General features: G+C 47.2%; 3 protein-coding genes across 3 annotated transcripts; 2 read left to right on the forward strand and 1 right to left on the reverse strand.

The window, feature by feature from the left end:
- The first annotated feature begins 18,078 nt into the window (after positions 1-18,078).
- LOC6526346 lies at positions 18,079-19,028 on the forward strand. Its single transcript, XM_002087432.3, has 4 exons — positions 18,079-18,269; positions 18,320-18,532; positions 18,600-18,714; positions 18,771-19,028. The coding sequence occupies exons 1-4, from the start codon at positions 18,157-18,159 to the stop codon at positions 18,942-18,944; spliced, it is 615 nt and encodes a 204-aa protein (XP_002087468.1). The 5' UTR covers positions 18,079-18,156; the 3' UTR covers positions 18,945-19,028.
- Positions 19,029-19,098: 70 nt separating this feature from the next.
- Positions 19,099-20,875, forward strand: LOC6526347 (probable ATP-dependent RNA helicase DDX28). The gene is made up of 2 exons (XM_002087433.3): positions 19,099-20,011; positions 20,080-20,875. Exons 1-2 carry the CDS (start codon positions 19,133-19,135, stop codon positions 20,827-20,829), a joined length of 1,629 nt encoding a protein of 542 aa, XP_002087469.1. The 5' UTR covers positions 19,099-19,132; the 3' UTR covers positions 20,830-20,875.
- Positions 20,876-20,936: 61 nt separating this feature from the next.
- LOC6526348 lies at positions 20,937-23,499 on the reverse strand. The gene is made up of 5 exons (XM_002087434.4): positions 23,038-23,499; positions 22,838-22,984; positions 21,806-22,784; positions 21,514-21,747; positions 20,937-21,456 (listed from the first exon to the last, which is right to left on the reverse strand). The coding sequence occupies exons 1-5, from the start codon at positions 23,392-23,394 to the stop codon at positions 21,020-21,022; spliced, it is 2,154 nt and encodes a 717-aa protein (XP_002087470.1). The 5' UTR covers positions 23,395-23,499; the 3' UTR covers positions 20,937-21,019.
- Between the last annotated feature and the right edge of the window lie 27 nt (positions 23,500-23,526).

Consider the following 23,526-nt stretch of genomic DNA (forward strand, 5'->3'; position numbering starts at 1 on the left):
CGTAATCTGAGTGCCCTCCGTTTCCATTCCGCTGCCCGTGATTTGCTGCGGGGACACACTTTCCCACGTCTCCACGTCCCCGGAAAGTGACTCCCCTGGGAACGGTGCCATATCTTATTGCCTTATCAACACAACATAACATTTCGTTCGTGCAGTTATTCAATTAAAATCGGCTGCCGAGGAGAGAGGCCAAAGTGTACGCCGGGGATTAATTCGAGGCACTCCGGACCAGGTGGATCCTTGTAACGGCTCCCCAATCCTCCGGCTGACCCCCCTAATCCCCACCAGCAGCCATTATCACTGGCTTCGACCAAGGTCCTGACCCGGCAACTCCACCTCGCATTCAGGCCATTCATCGTGGCCTTTTGTTGTTCTCCGCTCGTATTCGCATTCGTATCTCAGTTATTGCCTTTGCTATACCCTCTAATCCGAGGAGTGTGAAGTGCTTTCGACTGGGAGAAGTACAGAGAAAACTTTGAAGTTTGTCCAGGTTTCTAGAGGTTCATGTCTACATCCAAATATAGCGTATTCCCATGCCATGCAAATGTATTAAAATACTAGTTATCCGATTAGGATTAGGTACTTTACCTGTCGATACCTCTGGGCTGGCGTTCTCTTTTTTAGGTCTTTGTCCGTTTTTTGTCTGCTCCATCCCCGTCCAGATAAATGTAACATGTTTGTTTCGGCACAAAAAACCACTGGAATAATAAACCATCAGCCAACAATGCATCATGTGCCGGCCAGCAGGTCTTCTGAATAATTCCATGGACGGCAGCACCTCCATGTGGCGGCTAATTTGGAGATTTCCTTGGAGTGCACACATCGAATTATTCTGGGGATTACGTACCTGTCACACATCGAAAGGCAAAGAGTTGGAAAATTAATGGAAAGTTCTATTACTTGAGCCGAGGACAGCAGAAACTTTTTCACTTTGGCCAGTTTTTCGGTCGCATAATAAAAAGCCCTTCGAGGAAATGTTTTTTAGGATGCAATCTTGCCCAAGCACGTCTCCCTCCCAAGCACTTCGCCACCCGCATGCTCATCCACTTTCCCATCTTTATGCATAGTTGGCGTGCTTTCTTGGCCTTTTCTCCATGTCCGAAAGGAAAAGGCGAAATTTGTTGCAGATAAATTTAGATTTTCCGAATGGGTTTCGCTGGCGGGAACGGAGCAACAAAAAGAGTGTTAGTTGGCAAGTTAGCTAAAATGAAGTTTCTACTGAAAGGAAAAGAAATGCGAAATCAATTTTAAGGGTCTGATTGCATGAAACACTTTTCTTGCAGACTGCAAGTTGGATACATTTTTCTGCATCCGATTTCTCTCAGTGCACGGGGCCAAGCTCGAGATGCTGATGGCTGCCTGGTGCGTGTTTCTGAAGTTTTGCAAATTGCTCGCACACACAATCGCCAGTTGGCCGGTGGACAATGATAGATTAGCCACCCCATCCCTCACACTTTCGGTCTTCTGGCCGGTTTTGGCCTTTTCGTGTGCGCTCGAGAAAACTTCAATTGGCAGTGCCAACATTTCTTACAACAAAATTAAACTGTAATTGAAAAAGTCAATTAAAAAGTTTCGCATTTGCTTCTCAATGAGCGCAGTCAGACATCCTGCCACGCCCACACCCCGTCGCAGCCCACAAAGTAATGTTTGCTGCACTGCTTGCGCCTGGGGGTATGCAACGAAAAAAGGATGAAAAGCTATGGAGAAAGCGAAACTTTCTCCCCTGCCTCCGTCTCTGCCTCCGCATCCACATCCGCCTGCAGCGCCACCCAATCGCACACTTGATCCCTGCGGACTTGTGAAATGAGTCTTCCGTTGGATTGCAAAGTGTCAATTAGCGTGAAGTTCCCTAAACCCAGTAATTGTGCACAATTAGGGAGGCACGGCTTTCGGCAAATACCTAAATACCCAATGGCGAAACTATCATTACTATATATGTATCCCATATCTGCCAGCACATAGTGAGTAATCATTTCTTAAAGAAAACACCTTCAGTTCAGTTATTATTTGGTCAGAAAAGCTCTTTAAAGAGTGGCTGTATTATCAGATCGAACACTCGATTTGCCGAAGGAAATACTGTTCAATGGCTGTATTTTTAAATCATTTATGAGTTCTACGGGATTTGGTAGCATGAAATCTGTTTGAAAAATATGCCTCTGTATTTTTGAGCATACAATTCTCTTGTGTTGTTTGTAGAGAGAAATCGACAATCACACGAACAGGATAAACACTCGAACCATTTTGTAATTTCGGAACAGAAGTGGAAAAGATAGAAGTAGATTTAAAGTATATCGTATTTTTCCACAGAAACTGACAATCCAAAAAGAAAATCTTAATTGAGTGAAAGTGAAATATTGGCAATGCCAATCAAAGTTTATGCTCAAAAATTCAAATAAATGAAACACTATCTGTACATTTTGACAGACACAAAAGATGCGGTTGGAGATTAGTTTTTTCAACACTCGAAATTCATAACGAAATTTGTCCAAATTGGACGGCAAGTGCAGTGGAAAAGCACCAGCAGCAAAACTTTAAAAGAAAAATACATTGAAATATATCAGCAGTAATTGGCAAACTTGATTGCCAGGCAAAAACGGCCAGGAAATACACTTATTACACTTGAATCAAACATAAATTAGGAAGAAGGTATTTTTAACAGACATTGATAGTTAAGAAGGTTGCTTAGATTGATAATAAAAGTAAGATTGTAAGATAAAAGTATTCTTAGAAAAAATCATCATGTATTATAGCCATTTTAAAAGCCAGTGCATCATTTTTGTTTGTTTGTTTTTTTGTTTTCAAAATAAAATTGAGCACCTTTAACAGCATTTCGAAACGAACGAAGATGGATCTATTCAGACCGGAAGTGTACAAAATTCAGTACTACCCCTTAACCCCTTGTTGGCCACCGTCCAGAATCCTTTATTTAAAAATGCAACAAGCAACGCTGAAACTTTTTGTTTCTGATTCGCAGCACAAGTCGATAGAAGCAAACAAAAAGCGGGAAAAAAATGGAAGTGGAAACGGGGAAAGGGGAAAAACTGGCAGCCAAAAATGCCAAACAAATTGATTGGAATCGAAAACGAAACGCAAACGAAAACGATTCGAATGATTGACTGGCTGACTGACTGACTGCCTGATGGATCGACTGATGGACGGATGAACGAACGGACGGACATACGGACGGACAAAATATGATGGCTTATGGGGGTGATGGAGGTGATGGCCGAGCTGAAATGTAACCGAAAAGCGGAGACTTTGATTGCCCACGTTCGAGGCTCACCTTCAAATTGGGGTTCGCAAAACATTTTAGCCTGGAATTTAATTTGATTGCCCGACTCATGAGCGTGCCAATGAATAAACGGACAAACGAATGGATGCCATTCGCCATTCATTTTTTGACGAATGCAATTACGCAACGGGCTGCAATGCAAATTTGTGCATCGCCTCCAATTGTTGTCCCACTGCTCACTCATCGAAAATGCATTTGGCATTATTTGCTGGCCGTCGCCCGAAGGAGACTTCCGCCGCCATTCAATTCAAATATCGCCTCGCATAGAACTCAATCGAATCGAATCGAAACGAACGAATCGAATGGATTCGAGGAGCGGCGAGGAGATTCGTGGAGATTCGAGCTGAATCGCATCGAATTGAATGCACGGACGTCTCATCCGCACCGCCCTCACCTCTTCCGCTCCTCGGACGCTCTTCCGGTGCACTGAGAAAAATTATTATATATATCCCTTTTCATATATCCGCTCTCTTTCTTGCAAGGCTGTTGTATAAAACCTGAAGCTAATATGCAGAACAAAAGAACTTACAACATAAGATATTCAAGAGTTACAGACTCTTTTCTCGCCGTGTAGGCTCCGAATGACAACGGAGGCGATGGCAAGCCCGCAGCTCACAATGCAACTCATGAAATCGACGAATCGACAACTCGACGTGTTTATTCACTGCATTTCCTGTTGATATTCAACAAATGTCAGCCGCACCTCCACGGCCCCTCTGCGTCTCCGAGTCTCTGGAGGAAGCAGGAAGCGCATTTGCAGCGCTTTGGCAGGACATCCCGTCGAGGAAGGGGGCGCGGGGGCGGGCGGGGAAGCGGGAAGAGCCTGGAGCTGTGCATTGATTTTTGCACCCATTGTTGCCACACCAAACAGCAGGTCCTGCGAAGCCACGACTTCTATAGGTGTAGCATGATTTGCTCACAATAGTTAGAACAAGAAAGTGCGGAGTGAAAGCAACTTTCTGACTGAACTGGCAGGGAATATGGAATATGAGTTTATACAGCAGACGCTTTTAATTTGGTTAGGCCCTAAACAATCAACTGCACCGAGTGCTATCCAAATGTTATTTCAAATCAAATATGAAGCGGGAGTACAGCCCAAACTCCCCAAGTACCAGGCATAATTATTGACTCAGCCGGGACTCCTTCTGGCTTTCGCCAGCCACTTTCGCCTGCTTTCACCACCCAAGGCCGGCTCCACTGCGTTCGAATGAGAATTTAATTTTCATAAATATTTCCCATTCCCCGCAGTCGCAGATTTAAGCTTCTGTTGCAGTTGTCGTCATCGCATCGCCATCGCCATCGCCATCACCATCGCCTTGCTTTGTGCGGTTGGTTTCCCTCCGGTTCTCGGCACTCGGTTCCTTTGGATTCGGAACACCCGGGTTTTCCGCACAACATGTGCCGCCCCTCAGGCGGTGCCACGCCCACTGCAGCAGCGGCAAGTGCGTCAATACGGGGAAAAAAAGCTGAGGAGAACGTGGCAGGGTGAAAACGGTATGAGTGGGCGAAACGTGAAAAATTTAAACTAAAAATGTTTTATGCATGGGCAAACCACAACAAAGCGCGTAAATGTCATTTCCTTTTGACTAAAAGGATACTTTGAAATTGAAATTGTGGTATTTTTTACACACCCACACAGCTGCACTCTCGCCGGGGGCAGGACCTGCAGGTTCCCTCCATCCAGGGACAGGAGTCTAGCTGTCCTGCTGTCCAGTGTCCTGCTGTCCAGCTGCCGGCAAAAACGTCAGCAATGCCTTTGTAATAGTTGTAGCTGCTCCCCCCAATTGAGTTGCTGTTTCTGTTTGGCCGGCTGCATTGTGCGGCCATCGAGCGATTTGAGTGGTCTGCTCATGTGAGCAGCCATCAATGGGTATGGGTTAAGGGAAGTGCTTGGGTTTGGTTCGGTTTGGTTTGGGGCAAGGGCAAGGGCAAGTGCTTTTTGGGGCGAGGACACACCGAAACAAGTGGCGAGCTGGATAACAAGCAGCAGCAAATTTGACACAACGCAAGGCTATCTATTTATACATAACCAAATCGTGTTCGACACTCAGCTGGCAGATAAGTTTGAGCAATTTGCGGGAGTATCAGTTCGATGTTGATAGCTTACACCGCAGCTTATCAGCATTGGTAAGTACTTGTGCATAATGCCAGTATAATCCACTTTTCTCTCTGTGTATTAGGAGTGCGGAAGAGAACGGCCCCATCACAAAACCAAGTGGCGCAAGGACCTGCGACGACCAGAGCAACTATTGTGCAAACAGTATACTTTGCGGCTAATTACGCCTGACAAATGGGGGCGGAATGATGCCACGCCCTCGGGCTAACACTGCTTTTCACACCACTGCACAGTGTTGACTGAAAGTGGCTGGCTTTTCCATTCCAGGGATTCTGGGAGGGGTTTTGGCGGCTCAGCAGCGGGCTTCCACTGCACACTTGCAGACAAGAGGTTAGATTTGCAGCTATTAAAAGAAAATAAAGTATGAGCATATACAAGCTCAACATGTTCAATCGAAAAGGTGTTCTAATTGCAATTTGCATGTAGCCCAGAAACAAAGGTGTCCAAAAGGAAGCAACTCTGTATTGTGAAACAAAGTCCTTGTAAATTTCGCCTGTAATAGTTATCAGAGCCCAAAGAGCATTCGCACGCTTAATGTGAAGCCAGGACTTTTCAGCAAGTTCTCAGTCCTCGACCACTGTGCCTGTGAGCTTAGAAAGTGGAGGAAGTGGGTCGGCGGAGGAGGAGTGGCGAAGGAGGAGCATTGTGCCTGTGACAACGAGCGACTAAACATCACAATTGAGTGCGAATCGGGCGGGGAAAGGGGTCTGCTCTGAATGTATTTCCGACTGGCTGCGCAGCACTTGCACTTGGAAAGCGGGAAAGCGGGGGAAAACTTGTCGCTGGCAGGGCGAGGAGTGCCAATTATCGGCATTTTGCATTTGGAATTTGTGGCCAAGGCAGTCGGGCCATGAATTATTATGCCGAAAAAGTTTCGAGACAAAACTCTGTGGCATGGGCATGGGCTTTGGGTTGGATTCGGATTTGGTTCTAACACTTCTTGTGGTCCCCATCTCATCCCATTCTCGGTCCATAAACCCTCGAAGGCTCCTTCTGAAATATTCATGCGTGTGGCGACAATTATGCCAAGTCCTGAGCAAAGAGGCCAAATGCCACGGGTAATGCAAATGCAACACAAGAGCTGCAAATGCATTGTTTCTACTTTTCAGTCTTTCTTGCCACACTTGGAAAAATAGCTACATTTTCTCTGTACTTTAGCGTACATATGATACTGTGGTATCCTGGAAAGTTTCGTTTATTAAGATGATTAAGATTTTATTGATCCTGTTTTTAATAGCTCCTTGCACCTTGGTCACAGATGCTGGGCGGAGTGCAAGGTGGTCACCTGGGCCGCTTAAGATTTTAATGGGTTATTATTTGTCTCCGTGCATCTGCATCTGGTGGCGCTTTGGGGGTTTCGGGAGGGGTAATTTGCGGTTGGCCTTATAAATTGGACCGACCACAACACGCGCATAAAAGCAGGCACACAGAGACAGAAATCAACCATTCGCCGCAGGCGGCGCGCGAAGAAAGCGGGAAAAATGAGGAAAAGTGAGGAGAAGAGCGAGGAAAAGCGGGCAAGGCGAGGAAAAACTTTTACGAGCCTCGCAATGAGCGGACAAAAGTTTGCTTTACGACAATTATGGTGACCAAAGAGCGGGGCGGGGTCGATGCGAAGTGCGTTTTGGGGACGACAAAGTTCAATTACGGTCAACAAATTGTTTCGCAATTTGAAAACACATTTTCATAGTTTCTTCTGGCCGGCAGCTCAGGGAAATGAGGGAAAGCCGGCCCCCCCTTTTTAAAGCCCGATTACAGCCGCAAAGTATGCAATGAAAAGCACGCACAAGATTTAATCGTGATTTGCGCATATTGCGTAAAATTGAATTTTGAAGTAACACAAAAGTTGCCTCCAGAGTCTTAAGTGGGACAAAAGGCCGAGGAGCCAATGGGCGTGGCAAGCCGGAAAACTTCTCAATTCAAGTTTTGAAATGAGTGTAAGCACAGTGGCGATGACAAAGTGACTGCAAGTTTGAGATAACGGAACAAAAATTGGTATTATTAATATTAGTGTATCAGAAGTATCAAATTTCTGTACTAAAATGATTCGAATATTCCGATTCTTGGCCCCAAAATCACGTTTCCATCTCCCCCTTCTCTGCGAATGCCAGTTGCAGTTGGTAGAGCACTCGTGGCACCGATGTGTTTACATGTTGTAGCAGCTGGCAGCATCGAGTCCTCCGAATCGTTTGAGTCCTTGCCGCATCCCTGCACTCCGCCACCTCCTATTGCCCCGAGTTAATTGTGGACAGACTGGAATCGAAGGGGAGCCAGGAAAACAGGGAAACAGGGCAGCTTACATCACTAAATCCTGGCGTGCTGTGGAATAATCTTCAAGTCGCCGCCTTCCGACCTCCTGTCCTCCTTTCAGCTGCTTTCGAGTGGATGCAACTATTCCGCCTGGCTTCAACGATATTCTGTTTCCTTTGCTGTTGTTCTGGCATTATTATTTTTAGCGAACACGTTTTTAATTTCATTTGAAATTCATGAGCTGCATTTGCCTGCTGTCCGGGAACCAAGAGAAGTGAAAGACCTTAAAGCTGCAATTGAATTCGCGTCGCGTCGCGTCTCTTCGCGTTTCGACGTCAAACAGCTTTATTCCGGTCTGGCGCAGAATTCAATTTGGGGTAGCTCTTTTAATATGCGACGTCTTAGACATTGTTTTCCATTTCCATCTCCTAAGCGGCTTTCCTCGACCTTCAGGTGCTCCGCTCGCCAACCTCCAGGCTGTGAGTTTCGCTCTTCTTTTCTGGTATTGCCCAGCAGAATGGCAGTTTTAATTTAATATTCATAAGCAGCAGTTAATGAAAAACACTTGAAGTCATCACACGGGGCCTGCAAAGCGGTGGCGACACATGTGTGACGGGCCCACAACTTCTGCCGATATTGCGTTGTAACCTATATAATAAAATGTCAAATATGCTTGACGCAATTTAACCGCAACCCCCCAGCACCCAGCTCCCAACTTTGCCACTCGACGACTCTGGAGGACCCTCGGGTTATCAGGTGGAGGGGGGTTAGTGGCGGGGAGACGAGAACCACGACGGGAACGACTACAATATCGCTGAATGGGACTGCGACAACGTCGATGTGGCCGACGTGGCAGGTAAAACGGCAATTCCCGTCTTCAGTTACCCATTGCAGCTGCCCGGGAAACGGAGCCAATACTCTATACCCTGCAAGGTATACCTCTGCATGCAACAGGTGGGAATAGTGTCTCTCTTTAAGTTGTGCAACAATATGATATACAATATATTTATTCCAATCGAGGTGTTTCTTTTTATGATACAGCCATGTAGTCTTTGATAAGACCACCCATCTATGTCAAATATCATTCAAGGGAATCGAGGTAGGAGTTCGGTTTCTTATGACAGGCATCGCCATATCCGTTAACCCACAACTTCCGTGCTCGGCATCGCTTTCGCTGTTATTGTTATTAGCATAAAATGGTACGTGAGCGTGGCGCAGGTTGAAGGCCAATCTTAAAGAGCCAATCAGAGCCGAAGAAGGGAGGAGGTGCGGGGGAAAATGCTTAAAACGGTTGGCAAGTCAATCTATCGATTTTCCAGCAGCACATTTTTCACCTTCTCATCGAAGACAAAGGCGATGCACGCCATTTGTTGCGGCCGCAATGAGATATTGCCCAGATATCTGGGCGAAAGGACATTGCATGCTGCTCGGTAACCGGAGAAGGACGAAGGACGATGGCAGAGGTGTAGAAGAGAAGCTGGGGAGGAGCCGACCTTGTCCCTCCGGCCATTCAGTCAGCCAGCCAAGCAGGAAAACAGTCAATAAAAGTCCACTTACATTTCTGCCGACATCTCAATTATTTTCCTTTCTCTCACACACGAAAAATGCAAAGGACTCGCAGGGGAGGAATCCTTCAGCTGGCGGAGCACTTTGAAGGCCTCTACGGGTCCGATTCTTGTCTGGCTTTGACACCTACATTTTCGCCAGCGACGATAATTCAAATTAAATTTTGAAATGGTGAGGAGCGGGGGGAAATCATAAATATTTCACAGATTCCTTGGGGAGCTCATAATTTGAGGTGGCAAAGGATAAGACTCTACTTGTAATTGATTAATTAACAGCAGGCGGTGGAAAGCAGTGGGAAATTACAAGGAGCGTTTAAGAGAAAATTACATTAATTTATAATGCGACCACAAAGCTGGGATAATGTAAAGTATTAAACCATTGATTTCGAGTCATTGCTTTAAACGCCATAATCGCACTTTGATTAGCATTCCTTTTTTGTTTGATTATTTAATTGGAAATTTTTGAGGTTGGCGTGGGAAATAAACTGTGATCGATTAGCGATAGGAATTCATAATGGGAATATAAATAAAAACGACACACATTTAAAAGCTTAGTGCATTTGGGGGAAACGTGACTTGTTGACCGACAGGAATGACTCAAGTGAACGCTCGAAAAATCAAACATTGCGATAAGCGATAAAATGGATTAATGAATCGAGAAACCCTCAAAGCGAAGTGGGACAGGCAGCCAGCCGGGAGTCCAAAGCCAAATGGATCCCCGAGGAGCTCCAATTAAGCAAAGGAAAACGGACAAACATTACGGCGAAATCGCTTTATTCCTGAAGTTGTTCGAAAACACTCGAAATGAACAAACCCATTTGAGCAACTTAAGATGATTACGCTGCGTTTTGAGCCGGGCACACGACAATGCCAAACAATTCATTTGGCGAGCGGATTTCTTTCGCTCCGCCGGGGATAAAACAGCCGGCAAAGGAAAAATGGGATACGGAATACGGAATACGGGAATCCGAGAAGAGGGTTTTTTTCGGAACGGGATGGCGAATCCCGTCAAGCTGGCATAATCTGCGCTCCGCTTGCTTATTTGCATAAAATAATTGAAAGGCGAAATTTAAAAGAATCAACAAAGGCGCCAAAGCCGGGAAAACAGGGGAAAACAGACCAACAGAAACCAAGGGAAAAACGCACTCGAGAAAATCCCCTGAAAAAGGAGCCAGCCGAAACGAGAATTCGCGAACAAAGGCGCACGGTCAAGTGAGCCGGACTGCACCTTCGAGTGCACTAATTACGCCGGAGGCCAGTCCTCCGGACCAGCTGCTCTACACTGGGAGATAAAAAGTGGGTTGGTAATGATACGGATGTAAGTTAAATTATGTTCATCTGATTTAACATATTTAATTATATTATCCCTCCTGCTCAATATACTCCGTGAAGTACCCAACCACCATCTCCATCTCGATTATCAGCGGGATGGCAGGGATCCTTGGGCTTCTGTTCTTGTGCCTGGTTAATTGGGCTCGCACCGCGAGAACATTGTTTGCTCCCAATGGGAATCCGGGTTGTTGCCTTCTGCTGATTGACTAATTGCGCGGCAGGATGGGGAAATGCTGGAGGAGATGCCTGCCAAGTGTCGCGGCAAATCATTCACTTATTCAATTTGCCGACGATGCGAACTCGATTCGATTATATGGAGATTCCGATTCGGATTGCAATTCTGCCGTGCAATTAGTTGCAAAGAGGCACTTTGGACTCGGAGGTGGAAATGCAGGGGGGAAATTCAATTGCCGATGCCATCTTCGACGAGCAATTGAATGGAATTAAATCCAGCACACTCGGCCAATAATAATAACCCGACTACACGTGTCTATCGAACGCTCGTTACGTCCATCGATGCTCATAATTGAGTTAACTCAGTCAGCCGTCCTGGTCATTCGTCCTGGTGGGCGGTGCAATCACGGCACCACGTGGGTGCAGTCCCTTTCGCTGCTCCACTCCGTGGTGTCGGTTAATTGACAGCGACGTATTTAAATGGAATGCCCGGCGATGGACAACGGATGGCAACGGAGACCTCATCGGGTGGGCAAAATGTGAGTTTATTGCCACGCGTTAAGCGCCTCTGTCAGCTGGATTTGCCATGTTGGCACAGTGATGCTGTCCCGGACACAAGTCATATGCTTGTCGCTCCATGTGAGTCCTTGAATCAACTACAAATTGTTGCTTGCTCTTAAGCACCTTGTAAACCCACGTGATTTCCGTGTGATTTGTATTTTGCATTATCCATCACTTGGCTGGTGGGCAGCACTGCTGCCGACTGTCGTCTCATCAGCTTAATTGAATCTGCGCCCAGCAAGAGCGGCAACAGTAGTGGGATAATATCCGTGGAGTCAGGCTGGAGGTGGTGGCTATGGGCATGGGGTGCAGGTAAATGGGGTGCCAGGTGCTGTCGAGGATTGCTTACCCAGTCGGCGGAGCGAAGAGGCGGCGGCGGAAGTCTTTGTAATTTAAATTCGCTGTCGGGATTGCTGACGCGGCTCCTCCGCGGGGACTCCTTCGCCAAAATAAACGTCAGGTAGACGACATAACGCATACTTTTTTAATTATGCAAAGAGCCGGCGTCTCCGGGAAACCCGAGAGCAGAAGCAACTGATTGATTGCCGACAAGTCCTGGCTGCTAACGAAACAATTGATGACGACCGAGGCGGTGAAAGTGATGCTGACTGGGCTTACTCCCTCCAGTTCCTCCTCCTCGAAACTCCTCCTCCTTGTGCCTTCAGCACCTCAAGCGTAAATCTGACCAAGCCCGCTAATGGCTTCCAATCCGCCGCACTCTCCGGACTTCCCGGACTCCCCCGCCCAAAGACGCGCCAAAGGAACTATCGATGTCGCGTACTTTCCTCGAACGACAACAGCAGCCATTACACTTATTGGAGGACACGCCTCCTCCTTCGCAGCTGCTCCTGAGAATCTTTAAGCCCTCTTCACAAAAAGAGTCTTTAAAGATTCAAGAACGTGTTTGAGGCAAACAGGATTCCCTGCCAGGAGGAAATGGCCGGAAGTTCATTTCGTGAAAGCTTCGCCAGCGTATCAACATTTTACAATTTATCTTGAAGAAAACTTTTTGCCAACGGGAAATGTTTTTAATCCCAACTATATAATGCATTTTTAATATATTAATTTAAAGTGCGTTTCATTTATATTTACTTACATAAATTGTTCATTTGCCGAGGAATATTTAATCACATTCTTAATGTTACCAATGTGCGTATATAAGGCAAACCCAATTAAAGTAATAAATTTATTTCAATCGAGTGTGGCATTAGGATATGGATTCCTTGAGATTTTCATTTGCAACAATATTGCTCTGTCCAATCGCATCTGTCAATCCGAACTCATGTAGAGTTTTAAACTTCAATTTTCTTCAATTCACTCAACTTTCACGGTGAATGCTATCGAACGGAATTCGATTTGCCACAAGGACTTCGTCAGCACCTCCCATCCACCCATCTACCCATCCAACCAGCCACCCATCCACCTATCCTCCCACATTCATTGCCCTTTCCGGCAACTGCTGACAAGTTTCGAATTTCCTGGCGCTTCAATAATAATAACCGGCACTCCATCTCGCCAGTAGCAGGAGAAGGAATGGAGGATGCACGGCTGCGGCTCCTCCACCCACTCCATTCTTGGGATTCCCGATTCCCAGAGCTAGACGCGATCTGCCTTGGCTTCCTAAGTCCGCACACATCGCTGCACATTTATTTCCGGCAAATTAGGCCCAGCACGGAACACGGAATCCCACGCCCACGTTTCCAGCCAATCCAGATCCACAGCAGTTCCGCCATCCTGCAAGCCGCTTTTCGATGCGAACTTGACGTTGCTCATACGCCCCGTCGACCCGACGACCCGTCGACCCGGCAGCTCGACCCCGAAAGCCAACCGTTGTCAATGCGAAAACATGAAAATGATAACGGACAATTTATTGAAGCGCTCAGCTATACGTACCGACGGTCAGGGATTGCGAGCCACGGTCCCTCAGAAGTTCCAGTAGCCCCCAAGTTCCAGAAAATGCTAAGATACGCCCAGCCAAATGCGAATGCGAATGCCCATGATTATTATGATTTGTCGATTCCCGGCCACTGCCTCCTTTGCCGCCGTATATTTCTGTGGTATATCAATGCGAGCTTGTTTATTTATTACATTTCCCATGCACTCTGGAAAAATATCATGAGATGCTACACTGAAAACTCCCGAGCTCACTGAATCTGAAATGGAAGGACTTTTTTTGTATTTCTAGAAAGCGCTTAAAGTTCTGCCTCTGTAGTAATTCAATCTCAAAAACTGGGTTTGGGTTTGCTGCCACGAATCCCGGCCGAAATTCATTTCATTATCCACACACAGATACACACACAATTGAAATGCCGGCTTTTTCAACTTGACAAATATGCATCGCTCTTGAAAGCGAAGCTGTTTTGCATGTATTTGATTTTCTAGGCAATCCGGGGGGAATCCCCCGCCAGTCTGGCCGGAGGATCCCAACCCACAGGCCCACAGGACGGCTTTTTTTTGGCAGCCAGCTGCCGGGCGAAGGTCGGAGTTCCCAGGAGTTCCCAGGACCCCGACTTCAACAGCTTAGCAGCCCGTGTCAATGTCTCAGTGCGTGAGAATTTGTTGCTGTGGCAGCTTAGAGGGTGGAGCCGGGAAATCGGAGATGGGAACGGGAACGGGAACGGCAGGTGACAGGTGGCGGCGCTCACCTGAGCCACATACATCACTGGGAGCCCCCGATCCGTGTTTAGTAGACAGTTTTATTTACGCTGATGGCCATAAATATTTGAATTACAATATAATATTTAAGCCCGAAGCCAGCCTCAGCCTCAGCCTGTGTTACTTTAGCAGCGCTAGGGGTGAAAGATTTATGGCTGCCGCAAATCTACGCCAGCCACTTAATGCATTTTAATTTATTAAGCTGTCAATCTGCCGTTGCGGAACAGGCCCACATCCACATCCGTATTCGCATTCACATCCGTCTATCCATCCGCCATCCGCACAGGTGTGCCTTAGCACGTGTGGATGGGATTTGGGCAGCGAAGAGTTATGCGATTTCTCCTGGACACGAACGGAATCCAAGTTAACTGCATTAACCGGAGGGGAGGAGGGGGAGCCACAAGTTGATTTTCAGCGGGGGAAATCCACACAGCAAGCAAATATCTGCGCCAGGATACAAAATGTATCTTGTGGATACAAAATTTCCAATACCACTGCTGTACTATGAAGATAGGTCCTACTATTGAGACACGATTATAATCATACACTTTGCGTGCCAACCAACAAGTTAGCTACTTTTCTCTCTGTGCAGGCGGGATAAGTTGACAGTTCGACGTCGTTGCTTGCCATTCACTTGTCGCCTGTCATCCGTCAGTCCTGCGAACTGAGACCTGAGTCTCTATGTCGTCGGTCGCTGCAAGTAGTGTGCCAAATGACCAATTTCAATTAGAGATGCGGAGCCGGAACACCGGAGCTTACAAGGAAGCACGCAGCACCCACACGCACCATCAAGTGTCCTTGGGGGACTACACGGAGAACTACTTGCACTGCCATCAGGTCACCACATAAATAGGCAGATCGTTCTGTTCATAAACACATCTGCAGATAGAGTTAAAAGCACTTCATTTGAATTGAAACTCCTGTATTTTTGGCAGAGTCAAAAGAAGTATTTGCTGCAACTTTGTGTGGCATTCCTCAGTTTAAGCTGACACTTGTGCCTCCATCACAAAGAGCGTCGAGTGGAATTTTCGCAGTGCAGCCACACACTCCGCAATCTGCTGGCTGTTTAAATATGAGCAACAGATTAAAACTTAATTTAAAGTTGACCCAGCCGGGCTTCGTGTTTCCACTTCAAGTTTAATTAATATGTTAAGCCCGTAAAAGCCGCTTCGGTAAACTAACCCCACCAGTCGCTTGTTGTTGTTGCTCCGGTGTTTGTTTTTTGTGTACCACCCTACCCTACCCCTCTTCCCCAAAAACAAAAACCCCTCGAAAGCTTAGGCAAACAAAAGGTTGTGGCATTCCATGTAAAATCCAGCCGAACACGGAAGATGAGGCGTCTTCAACGATTTGATGGGCTTACATGTGTAGCTGGCTTGAATACTCGGCTTGAATACCAATTGTCTGGCGCTACTTTCGACCATTCTACTTGGGTTTCATCTGCGTGTGCAGTGTTAATCCGCAAAATCGGTAGAACTGCGGCTGCCATATCCAGATACGTACAGATATATACGGCCGAGTATATGGCTATAGCTGTGGTTTTATGCATTGTTCTAATGCGTGCTTAAAGCGCATTTCCAGCATTTCAAACTCGTCTGCACGCATGAGTACCCACAGCTGCGGTCACATAAATAGTGGTCACCTCCCGACCGCCGATTCGCGGCGAATTCGCCTGTTGGTTCAAAAACTATAACAAGTCGTTTAACCAAGGCATATTCTGTACAAGCAGCTGCAGAACTGATGTATACCAGGCATACGCATGTGGCCTCCACTGTGGATTTGCATGCGAATGCAGCTTCCAAATTCACGAACAAAGCACAAAGCACCACTCGACAAATGCGCTGTAATTTGAGGCGACAAGTATGCAGGAAAATTTTAAATGCATTTCACGCACTGCGGCTGACGCACCAGCCAGCTGCCCCAGCCCCAAACCATCCCCACTTGTATTCCCGCCGGTAGCTCCTCCATTCCTGTCACGCCCGAAAGTGTCGCCAATGGCCGATGGCTGTCGCTGGCAGCCAGTGCCCACTGTGGCACACAGAAAGAACAGATCACTACCTAGCCAACATCGAATGAATTGGGATGGTACTCACACTGCTGCTTCCCTTTGATATGTGAATAGCTCATAATCAAGGGCGACCATGACATGCGGGATAGCAAACTGAATAACACCATCAGCAAAGTGCAATAACTAGTTTTAGTTCCAATAAACACTCATGTACTTTAACTGAGGAAACAACAGGATTTACTGCTGCATTTGAGGGTTTCTTTCAGTGCAGATGGCGTTGGCTTGATTGGAGTTGGACCAGAATGTCCCTTTTGTGGCCTCGCCCACCAGCTAAATGGAGTCTCAATTAAAACCTAGTGATTTATCCAATTTGATGCAGGAGAAACGCTTGACAGGACGACACGCTACTTACTGATTAGTAAAATTAAACTCGAATAACATTCCAGCAATCTCACGTCAAAGGATCAGACACGAACGTTTGCAATTGAATATCAAGAACTTTCTTCCTTCCTCAGGATACAGTTGAACTTTGCTCAAGAACTGACTGCTCAGCTATTATATGGCAACTCAAAGGAACAACTTTTTCCCATGGTTTCTAAGTAAATGATATGGAGTTTATTAATAAGAAATATTTGCGGAACTTTACGTTTTCACTAATTAAAGAGCAGACTTTTTGGTAAAGCATATCCGCACTCCTGCAGTATTTTGAGCAGGACAAACAGTGCGAGAAATACATAGTTATTTGGACCGGTATAATTCGCAATTTAGAATTCAGAATTCAGAAAAGTATGCAAAACTTTGTCTCAGAATTTAGGCTCATTTGCATAGCAGTCGCACCACAAAAAGTCAACATCTCCAAGTTCTTCACACCATGCGCCCGAGAATAAGAATATTAAAATCGCATCTTGCTTGAGGTGTTCGCTTTATAAAGCCATTACCAACTATCCGCAGGACGAAGGCGGGTGTGGGGTCCTGGGCGGTGGTTTCTGAACAGTCCGCATGTGTCGGCCGGCATTTTAACACTTTAATCATTGAAATGCAAATTCAGAGCCGAGTTTTAGCAAGACATGCGGCAGAGTAGCAGCACATGCATGTTAACACGGCCACCGACTGGCACGCCTCCTGATTCTGGAGGGGACAGCTCAGGATTCTGGCCGGGATTTAGCATATCTGAGACCCAGGCCACACACGGAGAAAATGTGTATTCATTCGGGGGAAGTACTGGTTATTCTATACAATATAGTATGTTTTTGAATTTCGCCCGAGTTTTAAACAACATGAAAGTCCGATGGCAGTTTTCCGAGTATCGTATCGTTTCTCTGGCTTTTATTGGTCATTATAAGATTGATGCCGAAATGATTTTTCCTGTGCAGGGGAGAACATTTCGAATTCTGCCTACTCCGCAGCTGAGTTCCTTTTGGACCCGGAAAATAATGGAAATGCAGGACCCGGCGAGCGAATAAATTAACCTGGATCGCATTTATATTCGAAAGTAGTGGCACGGTGATGCTTAAACCTGAATTTGCCGCAGAATGCTTCCTTTATTGCACGTAAATAAAGTCATAAAGTCATCATTACAGCCGCGCCAACAAGGGGCACACGATAAGGAGCACAAAGGACCAACTTTTGTGACTGCGATAAAAATTCGCAAATGCGCACAAATTACTCAAAACATATTAAAAACTGCGTCCCCGCCTCAACAATTTGCCCAAAACGTTGCACAAATTAAAAACCCTCTCGAAAGAGCGAAGAGATAAAAGGAAATTCCATTGTGGCAAGTTTTCCCGATGTGGAAAAGTGCAGTGGCAGCACAACTTTCGGGGAAACCGAAAAGTGGAGTTATTGAGTGTTGGTAGCAAGTTTCCATCGCCGATACGACATGTGAAAAGTTGTATAATTCAGTTCGTGAAATATACTTTGAATTTGGCGTTAAAAATGAGTTGTGAGCATTGGGTGTTACGAATTGTGATATTTGAATTGGCTGCGTTGAAATCATGTTGTTCGGTCAATTTAATAAATTTTTTAAATACGCCTATTGGTACCGCCAAGCAGTAAGCAAGAAACAGTAAGCAAGCAACTTGAATACCCTAACCTACGTTCTTACAGGGGTTGGTATTCCCGAGCTATCTGTAAATGGTCACATATGTTTTTGGTCGCCAATTTTTGTTTGTCATTATAATTTATCCAGGAAAGTGTGGAAAGTATGGATAATATTGAAGAGGCAACCGAAGCAGCCTTCAAACGGCTTCAGGCGATCATTCCCCAGGTGAAGCAGGCCTACGAGGAAGCCATTGGACAAATTTTCTCGGACTTAAAGTAGGAGCAGGGGTAGTTTATAAATTGAACCAGCACTTACGATTGTGTAGCTCCTCAGATCTTGAATCCTGCGCCTCCATCCTCGAGGCGCACGAATCCACAAGCCTGGACACAGAGCAAATAGTCAGCAGCACCCGGCGGCTCATGACCAAGGTTGTCCTGGATGTGAACCAGTGCTTCTTCTCCGGCAACGACGTGGAGACCAAGCTGACCACACTGGAGATGCTGAAGGAACAGTTTGCCCCCCACGAGGGCAAGAACTGGTTGGTGAATAGTTTTCAGTTTGGTTGTTAAGCAGCACTTCCCATGGCTTTTAATCGAAATCCGCAGGAACTTCAACTGCCTGTCTCCCGAGGAACTCACTCGCCCGCTGCGCATGCACAACTTGGACCTGAGCATCAAGTTCATGGAGAAACAGCTGCAGATCCAGGAAAGGGATCTCGAGGCATGTATTTAGGTGCATGTGCCTTCGATTTAAAGGTGTAATATCTTGGATTTCAGATTGCTATGACCAAAAGCATTGCAAATCGAAATCGTATAGATGATATCAACGCCGAACGAGTAAGAGTGGGATGTATGATGAAGGAGCAGATGGCCGAGTACCAGGACATAAAGCCACGGTTATTGGAAGTTGAACGGCTGATGAATGATTCGTATTTGCAGCAAGGAATGTAATTTTATAAATAAACCAGATAATGTTTGAATACTCTTAGTATATTAAGGTTGCTGTTTGTTGAATAAATATGATTTTCAAACTTACCGCCACAGCTGGAATTGAATTCGACGGGCGTTTTCCAACACTGGCATGCGTGTGCACAGCTGACTTGCCGGCAAATGAAAACATTGAATAATATCCCAGAAGCATGCTGAACTTGTCCGTGGTGCTCCGGGTGCAAACCGCCCGCCAAACGGCTACATATGCCACAGCAGCGGCGGTGGCGACAGCTAAGACGCAAGCGAAGCCCCCAAAGGCGAAGTCCTCGAGGGACAAGGCGAAAAAGCAGAAGGAGGAGCCCCTAATCTCGTGCAGAAGAAAAGAGTTCGATTTGACCCGATATGAGCGGACAGATGCCAAGTTTGGGAGCCTTGCGCTGGCCTCCAAGGGCTGGCTGCACAACAAATCCAAGGGAGACTTCTTCATTCTGAATGCCAGCGTGCAAGGTGAGGAACTGCAGCAGGAAATGCAGGCCGTCGATGAGTTCCTCGCCAGCACGGGGATGAGCATTCACCCACAACTCCTAGAGAACCTGCGAGTCGAGCTGGGCATCAAACTACTGACAGGAATCCAAAAGCAAGGAATGCCCATTGTCCATGGAAAGGAGCACTGCCTGATTGCCGCCGAAACTGGGTGCGGAAAAACTCTCACTTATCTCCTTCCCATCGTGGACAAACTCCTCCAGAGGGAAGAGGTCACCGAGCGAAAACTCAACACTCCCCGTGTCCTGATCCTCACGCCCGGCAGAGAACTAGCCACGCAGATTGCTGGAGTCACGGAGAAGCTCACCCAGGGCACCAATCTCAAGGTGCAAGCCTTACTTGGCGGCAATACCAAGCAGCTCATGATGAACCCACAGTTCGCGGAGGTGGACATACTGGTGGCCACTCTGGGGGCACTTAGCAAACTAGTGACCACAGGCATCTATCGCATGGAGCAGGTTCGACACCTGGTTCTAGACGAAGCGGACACCCTGCTAGATGATACGTTCACGGACAAACTCACCTACTTCCTTAGGAGATTTCCCGTAAGTCTTGGTTGGGGACACCCAAAGGAGCAGATTGAATTAGCTTCCTTCTTTTTCTTTATCGCCAGTTCCACTTGGTGCAAAAAGAAGATGCTGGCACCCAGATGATCCTGGCCTCGGCCACCATGCCCACGAACACCAGGGAGATCCTTCACAAAGTCATCGACGTGGACACCATCCGGGAGGTGGTAAGTCCGCACCTGCACCGTCTGATGCCTCATGTGACGCAGAAGTTCCTGCGCATGTCGAAGGCCGATCGACCCGCCACACTTCTGTCGCTCGTGAAGCAAGATATTGTCAAGCGTCGCCCCCTAATCGTCTTTAGCAACAAATCCACCACCAGTGACTTCGTTTCCATTTTCCTGAACAACAGCGGAGTGAACTGCTTAAATCTGAATGGGGATATGCTGATGAAGATCCGTCTGGGTCGATTCGAGCAATTCCAAAACGGCCACTGTGACGTCCTCTCCACCACCGATGTAGGAAGTCGTGGCCTGGACACCACTCGAGCACGACATGTGGTGAACTTTGACTTCCCGCTGCATGTCTCCGACTACATCCATCGATGTGGCAGGATCGGGCGGGTGGGCAACATGGACAAGGCGCTAGTCTCGAACCTGATATCATCGCGCCGCGAAATCGACGTCGTCCAGCGGATTGAGCACGCAGCTCGAACAGGTGGACTTCTGCCGAATGTGAATGCCAACATCCGAAACATTATCAACAAGCGTATTGTGGCAGAGATGAAGGCTGCGGGTATTCCCGTACCGCCTTTGGGGTCTCAAAATGGACATCCAGCTCAGGAAGAAGCCTTTTAGTTCTGCGTTTGTTATGTATTGCGAGTAAAGTTGAATCAGTATGAAATCATCCTTAGTTTAAAAACCCACTTTAACAATTTGCCTTTCGAAAGACCGGAGAGCAGGACTAGAGTAAACAAAGAGTTTTATTGAGATCCGCAGGTCTCCTCCTGGACCTCCAGAAGGTTTGTAATACGTTTCTAAGTCCCTTTCAGATCCTCAGGTAGTGATAGCCACTGATGGGCGACCACTTTCTCACGTTCGTCAGCGGCTTGAAGAGTTTTCGTTTGGCGATCAGAATATCGGAGCTGGCACCGCCGCCGGCACCCCCGTTTGCTGTCGACGAAGGCGAGTCTGCCGAGTGGGGAGCAGTCGAAACCTTCGGCTTCAGCAGCACCGGGCGGCAGCCTGCGAACTTAAAGCGAATGTTGCCCGCGCAGTTAAGCTGAAGATTTGGTGACTGGAGGTCAGGAAAAGCCTCGCAGAGAGTAGGCTTCGGTTTGAGTGCCTTGCTAGGATCGTCCCCATGGCACATAGCTGCCGCAAGAGTACTCCATTCCAGCCGACGCACTCCCGGCACTGATTCAATCCTGTAAGCGGGTTGTTTGGCCTTCACATACCGCCTAGTTACCATCTTTTCATAGGCTTCTGCAATAAATTTTAGTTCCTTAACAGCTTTTCACGGAACTCTCTGGTGTTTCTTACGCGCATAGTGGACCATGAAGGGCTGCAGAGCAGCACCGCATCCGTGCTCCAGCCATTCATACAGGTATACGTCATCACGGCCGCCGAGGAAGATGGCAGCGGGAGCCAGATCCGGCCACAGGCTATCCGGGATTTCCTCGACTTGAAGTTTGTAGATGTAGGGAATAAACTCACGAAAGGCATATTCTCCGAGGGCAATAAGCCCACGCACTGCTCTACTGATATACCTAAAGTCTAAATTCAGAATTATATATATTAGGATCCAAGCTAACATATAGAAAGGATTCGTTACCTCTTTCACTGGAAACATGCCGGCCCTCGAAGAATCTCGCTAGGCGTCTTTTGATCAAGAACAGGCACTCTGCTTGTAGGTAGCCACTTTGAGATGCCAGTTGCCCAATAGTTTCGCACAGCTCGTCCACCAGACCATTGCCGACTGGACTGGCGAAGTAGCTGGACAGGTGTTCTGTCTCCGGCTGGGGATTCACTTCTTCTTCCTCCGATTGCAGCTTGTAGATTGTGTGTTCCATTGTGTTTTCACCCGGAAACATTTGCGGGTCCTGCTCCTGTTTATCGACTTCCATGACATCCGGATTTTCCTGAGTTTCCGGATTAGGGCACTGCTCAGGCTCAACCTTAAGTTCTTCTTCAAACTCCATTTTGATGGAGGTGGTTTGGGCTGGATCTGGATCGACAGGTGGAGCCTTAATGGTTTCGTAGGGCGCCATTAGCTGACTGACAAGTACCTCCGCCAGGTTGAAGTACTCCGGCCGGCAGGCATTGTGATTAGCAGTGGCGTTGTAGTTGCATGCACGGAGCAGTCGCCAGCATCTCTGGCTCAAATGGTCCTGCTGCTTAAAGGCCAGCAACTGGACCATCTTACTCACTATCACACGGTAGATAGATCCCATCAGGGGCGTCTGAAAAGCATGGCAGACGGCGGCCGTCTGGGATTTGCTGTCCGCAAAAAGGGCTGCCGTAACCAGACTCTGGACGCACTGCCTTAGCTGATCCGTGTGCTTATCCTCCACGGGACAGATGCTCTGAAAGTCTGCATCATCGGGTGTGCACAGATTAATTTCCTTCTGAAACTCCGCGCTCAGTTCGAAGATCTTATCCGAGTGAAAGTAAAAACTGCCATCATAGTCGATCCGATCCCAGTCGCTGTCCATCGCACCCAGCATGGGCGGCACATCAGCATCCTTAAGCACTTCGTTTACTAGATCGTAGGTTACCACTCCGCCCGAGTGGCGAGAGTATATTTTGACATTCTGAGAAATCAATAGATTAGAGAGATTAAAGAGGTGAAATAAGCCGGACATACATTGATCAGCTCCCAGACTTTGTAGGAGGCATCTTCCGCCAAACGGGCGCAAACATCCTGGGACAGTTCCACATCGGTCTGGTCGTGCTGCTCCCAAAAGATCTTAATGCTGCGCGGATCAAAGCCAGCATAGCTCTTCTGGTGACCCTAAAGTAAGAAGATTTGGTACCATGAGAGTGCCCAGAGAGTGGTATCCTCACCATTCGACTTGAGTTGCCGGAGGCTTCTGAGCCCGCGATGCCGCCAGCGAGTCCGTGCCCACCGCTTCCTGCAACCGCAAAGGAGGCGTCGAACAGATTGTAGTTACCGAGACTGGATGTTGGCGTGGTGGGCGTTGTCACCATGTTTAGGTGGGTGGGCGTGGCCGGCAGACTGCCCACTGCAACGCCCCCGCTGACTACGGAAACGGAGGAGGATGATGCGGATGCCGAAAGGGAATTCTTCCCAGTCAACTCCAATTTCGCCGACTTGGATCGCGATTTGGTGGACTTCTTGCTGACCTTGCTGTGCGATGACTTGTTCAGCTCGTCAGGATTGCCGGCCCCAGAGGTTTTCATCTTCTTGGTTGTATATAATACATAAATGTATATATTTTGATCAGTTGGTAAATAAACAACGAAGCTGCAGCGAAAGATAAACAAATCTTGCAGATTATTAGCAAAAATATCGATGGTGCCAACGACTTATCG

Source organism: Drosophila yakuba, chromosome 2L (genome assembly GCF_016746365.2).
Source record: "Drosophila yakuba strain Tai18E2 chromosome 2L, Prin_Dyak_Tai18E2_2.1, whole genome shotgun sequence".
In the NCBI taxonomy this organism is placed as follows: Eukaryota; Metazoa; Arthropoda; class Insecta; order Diptera; family Drosophilidae; genus Drosophila; species Drosophila yakuba.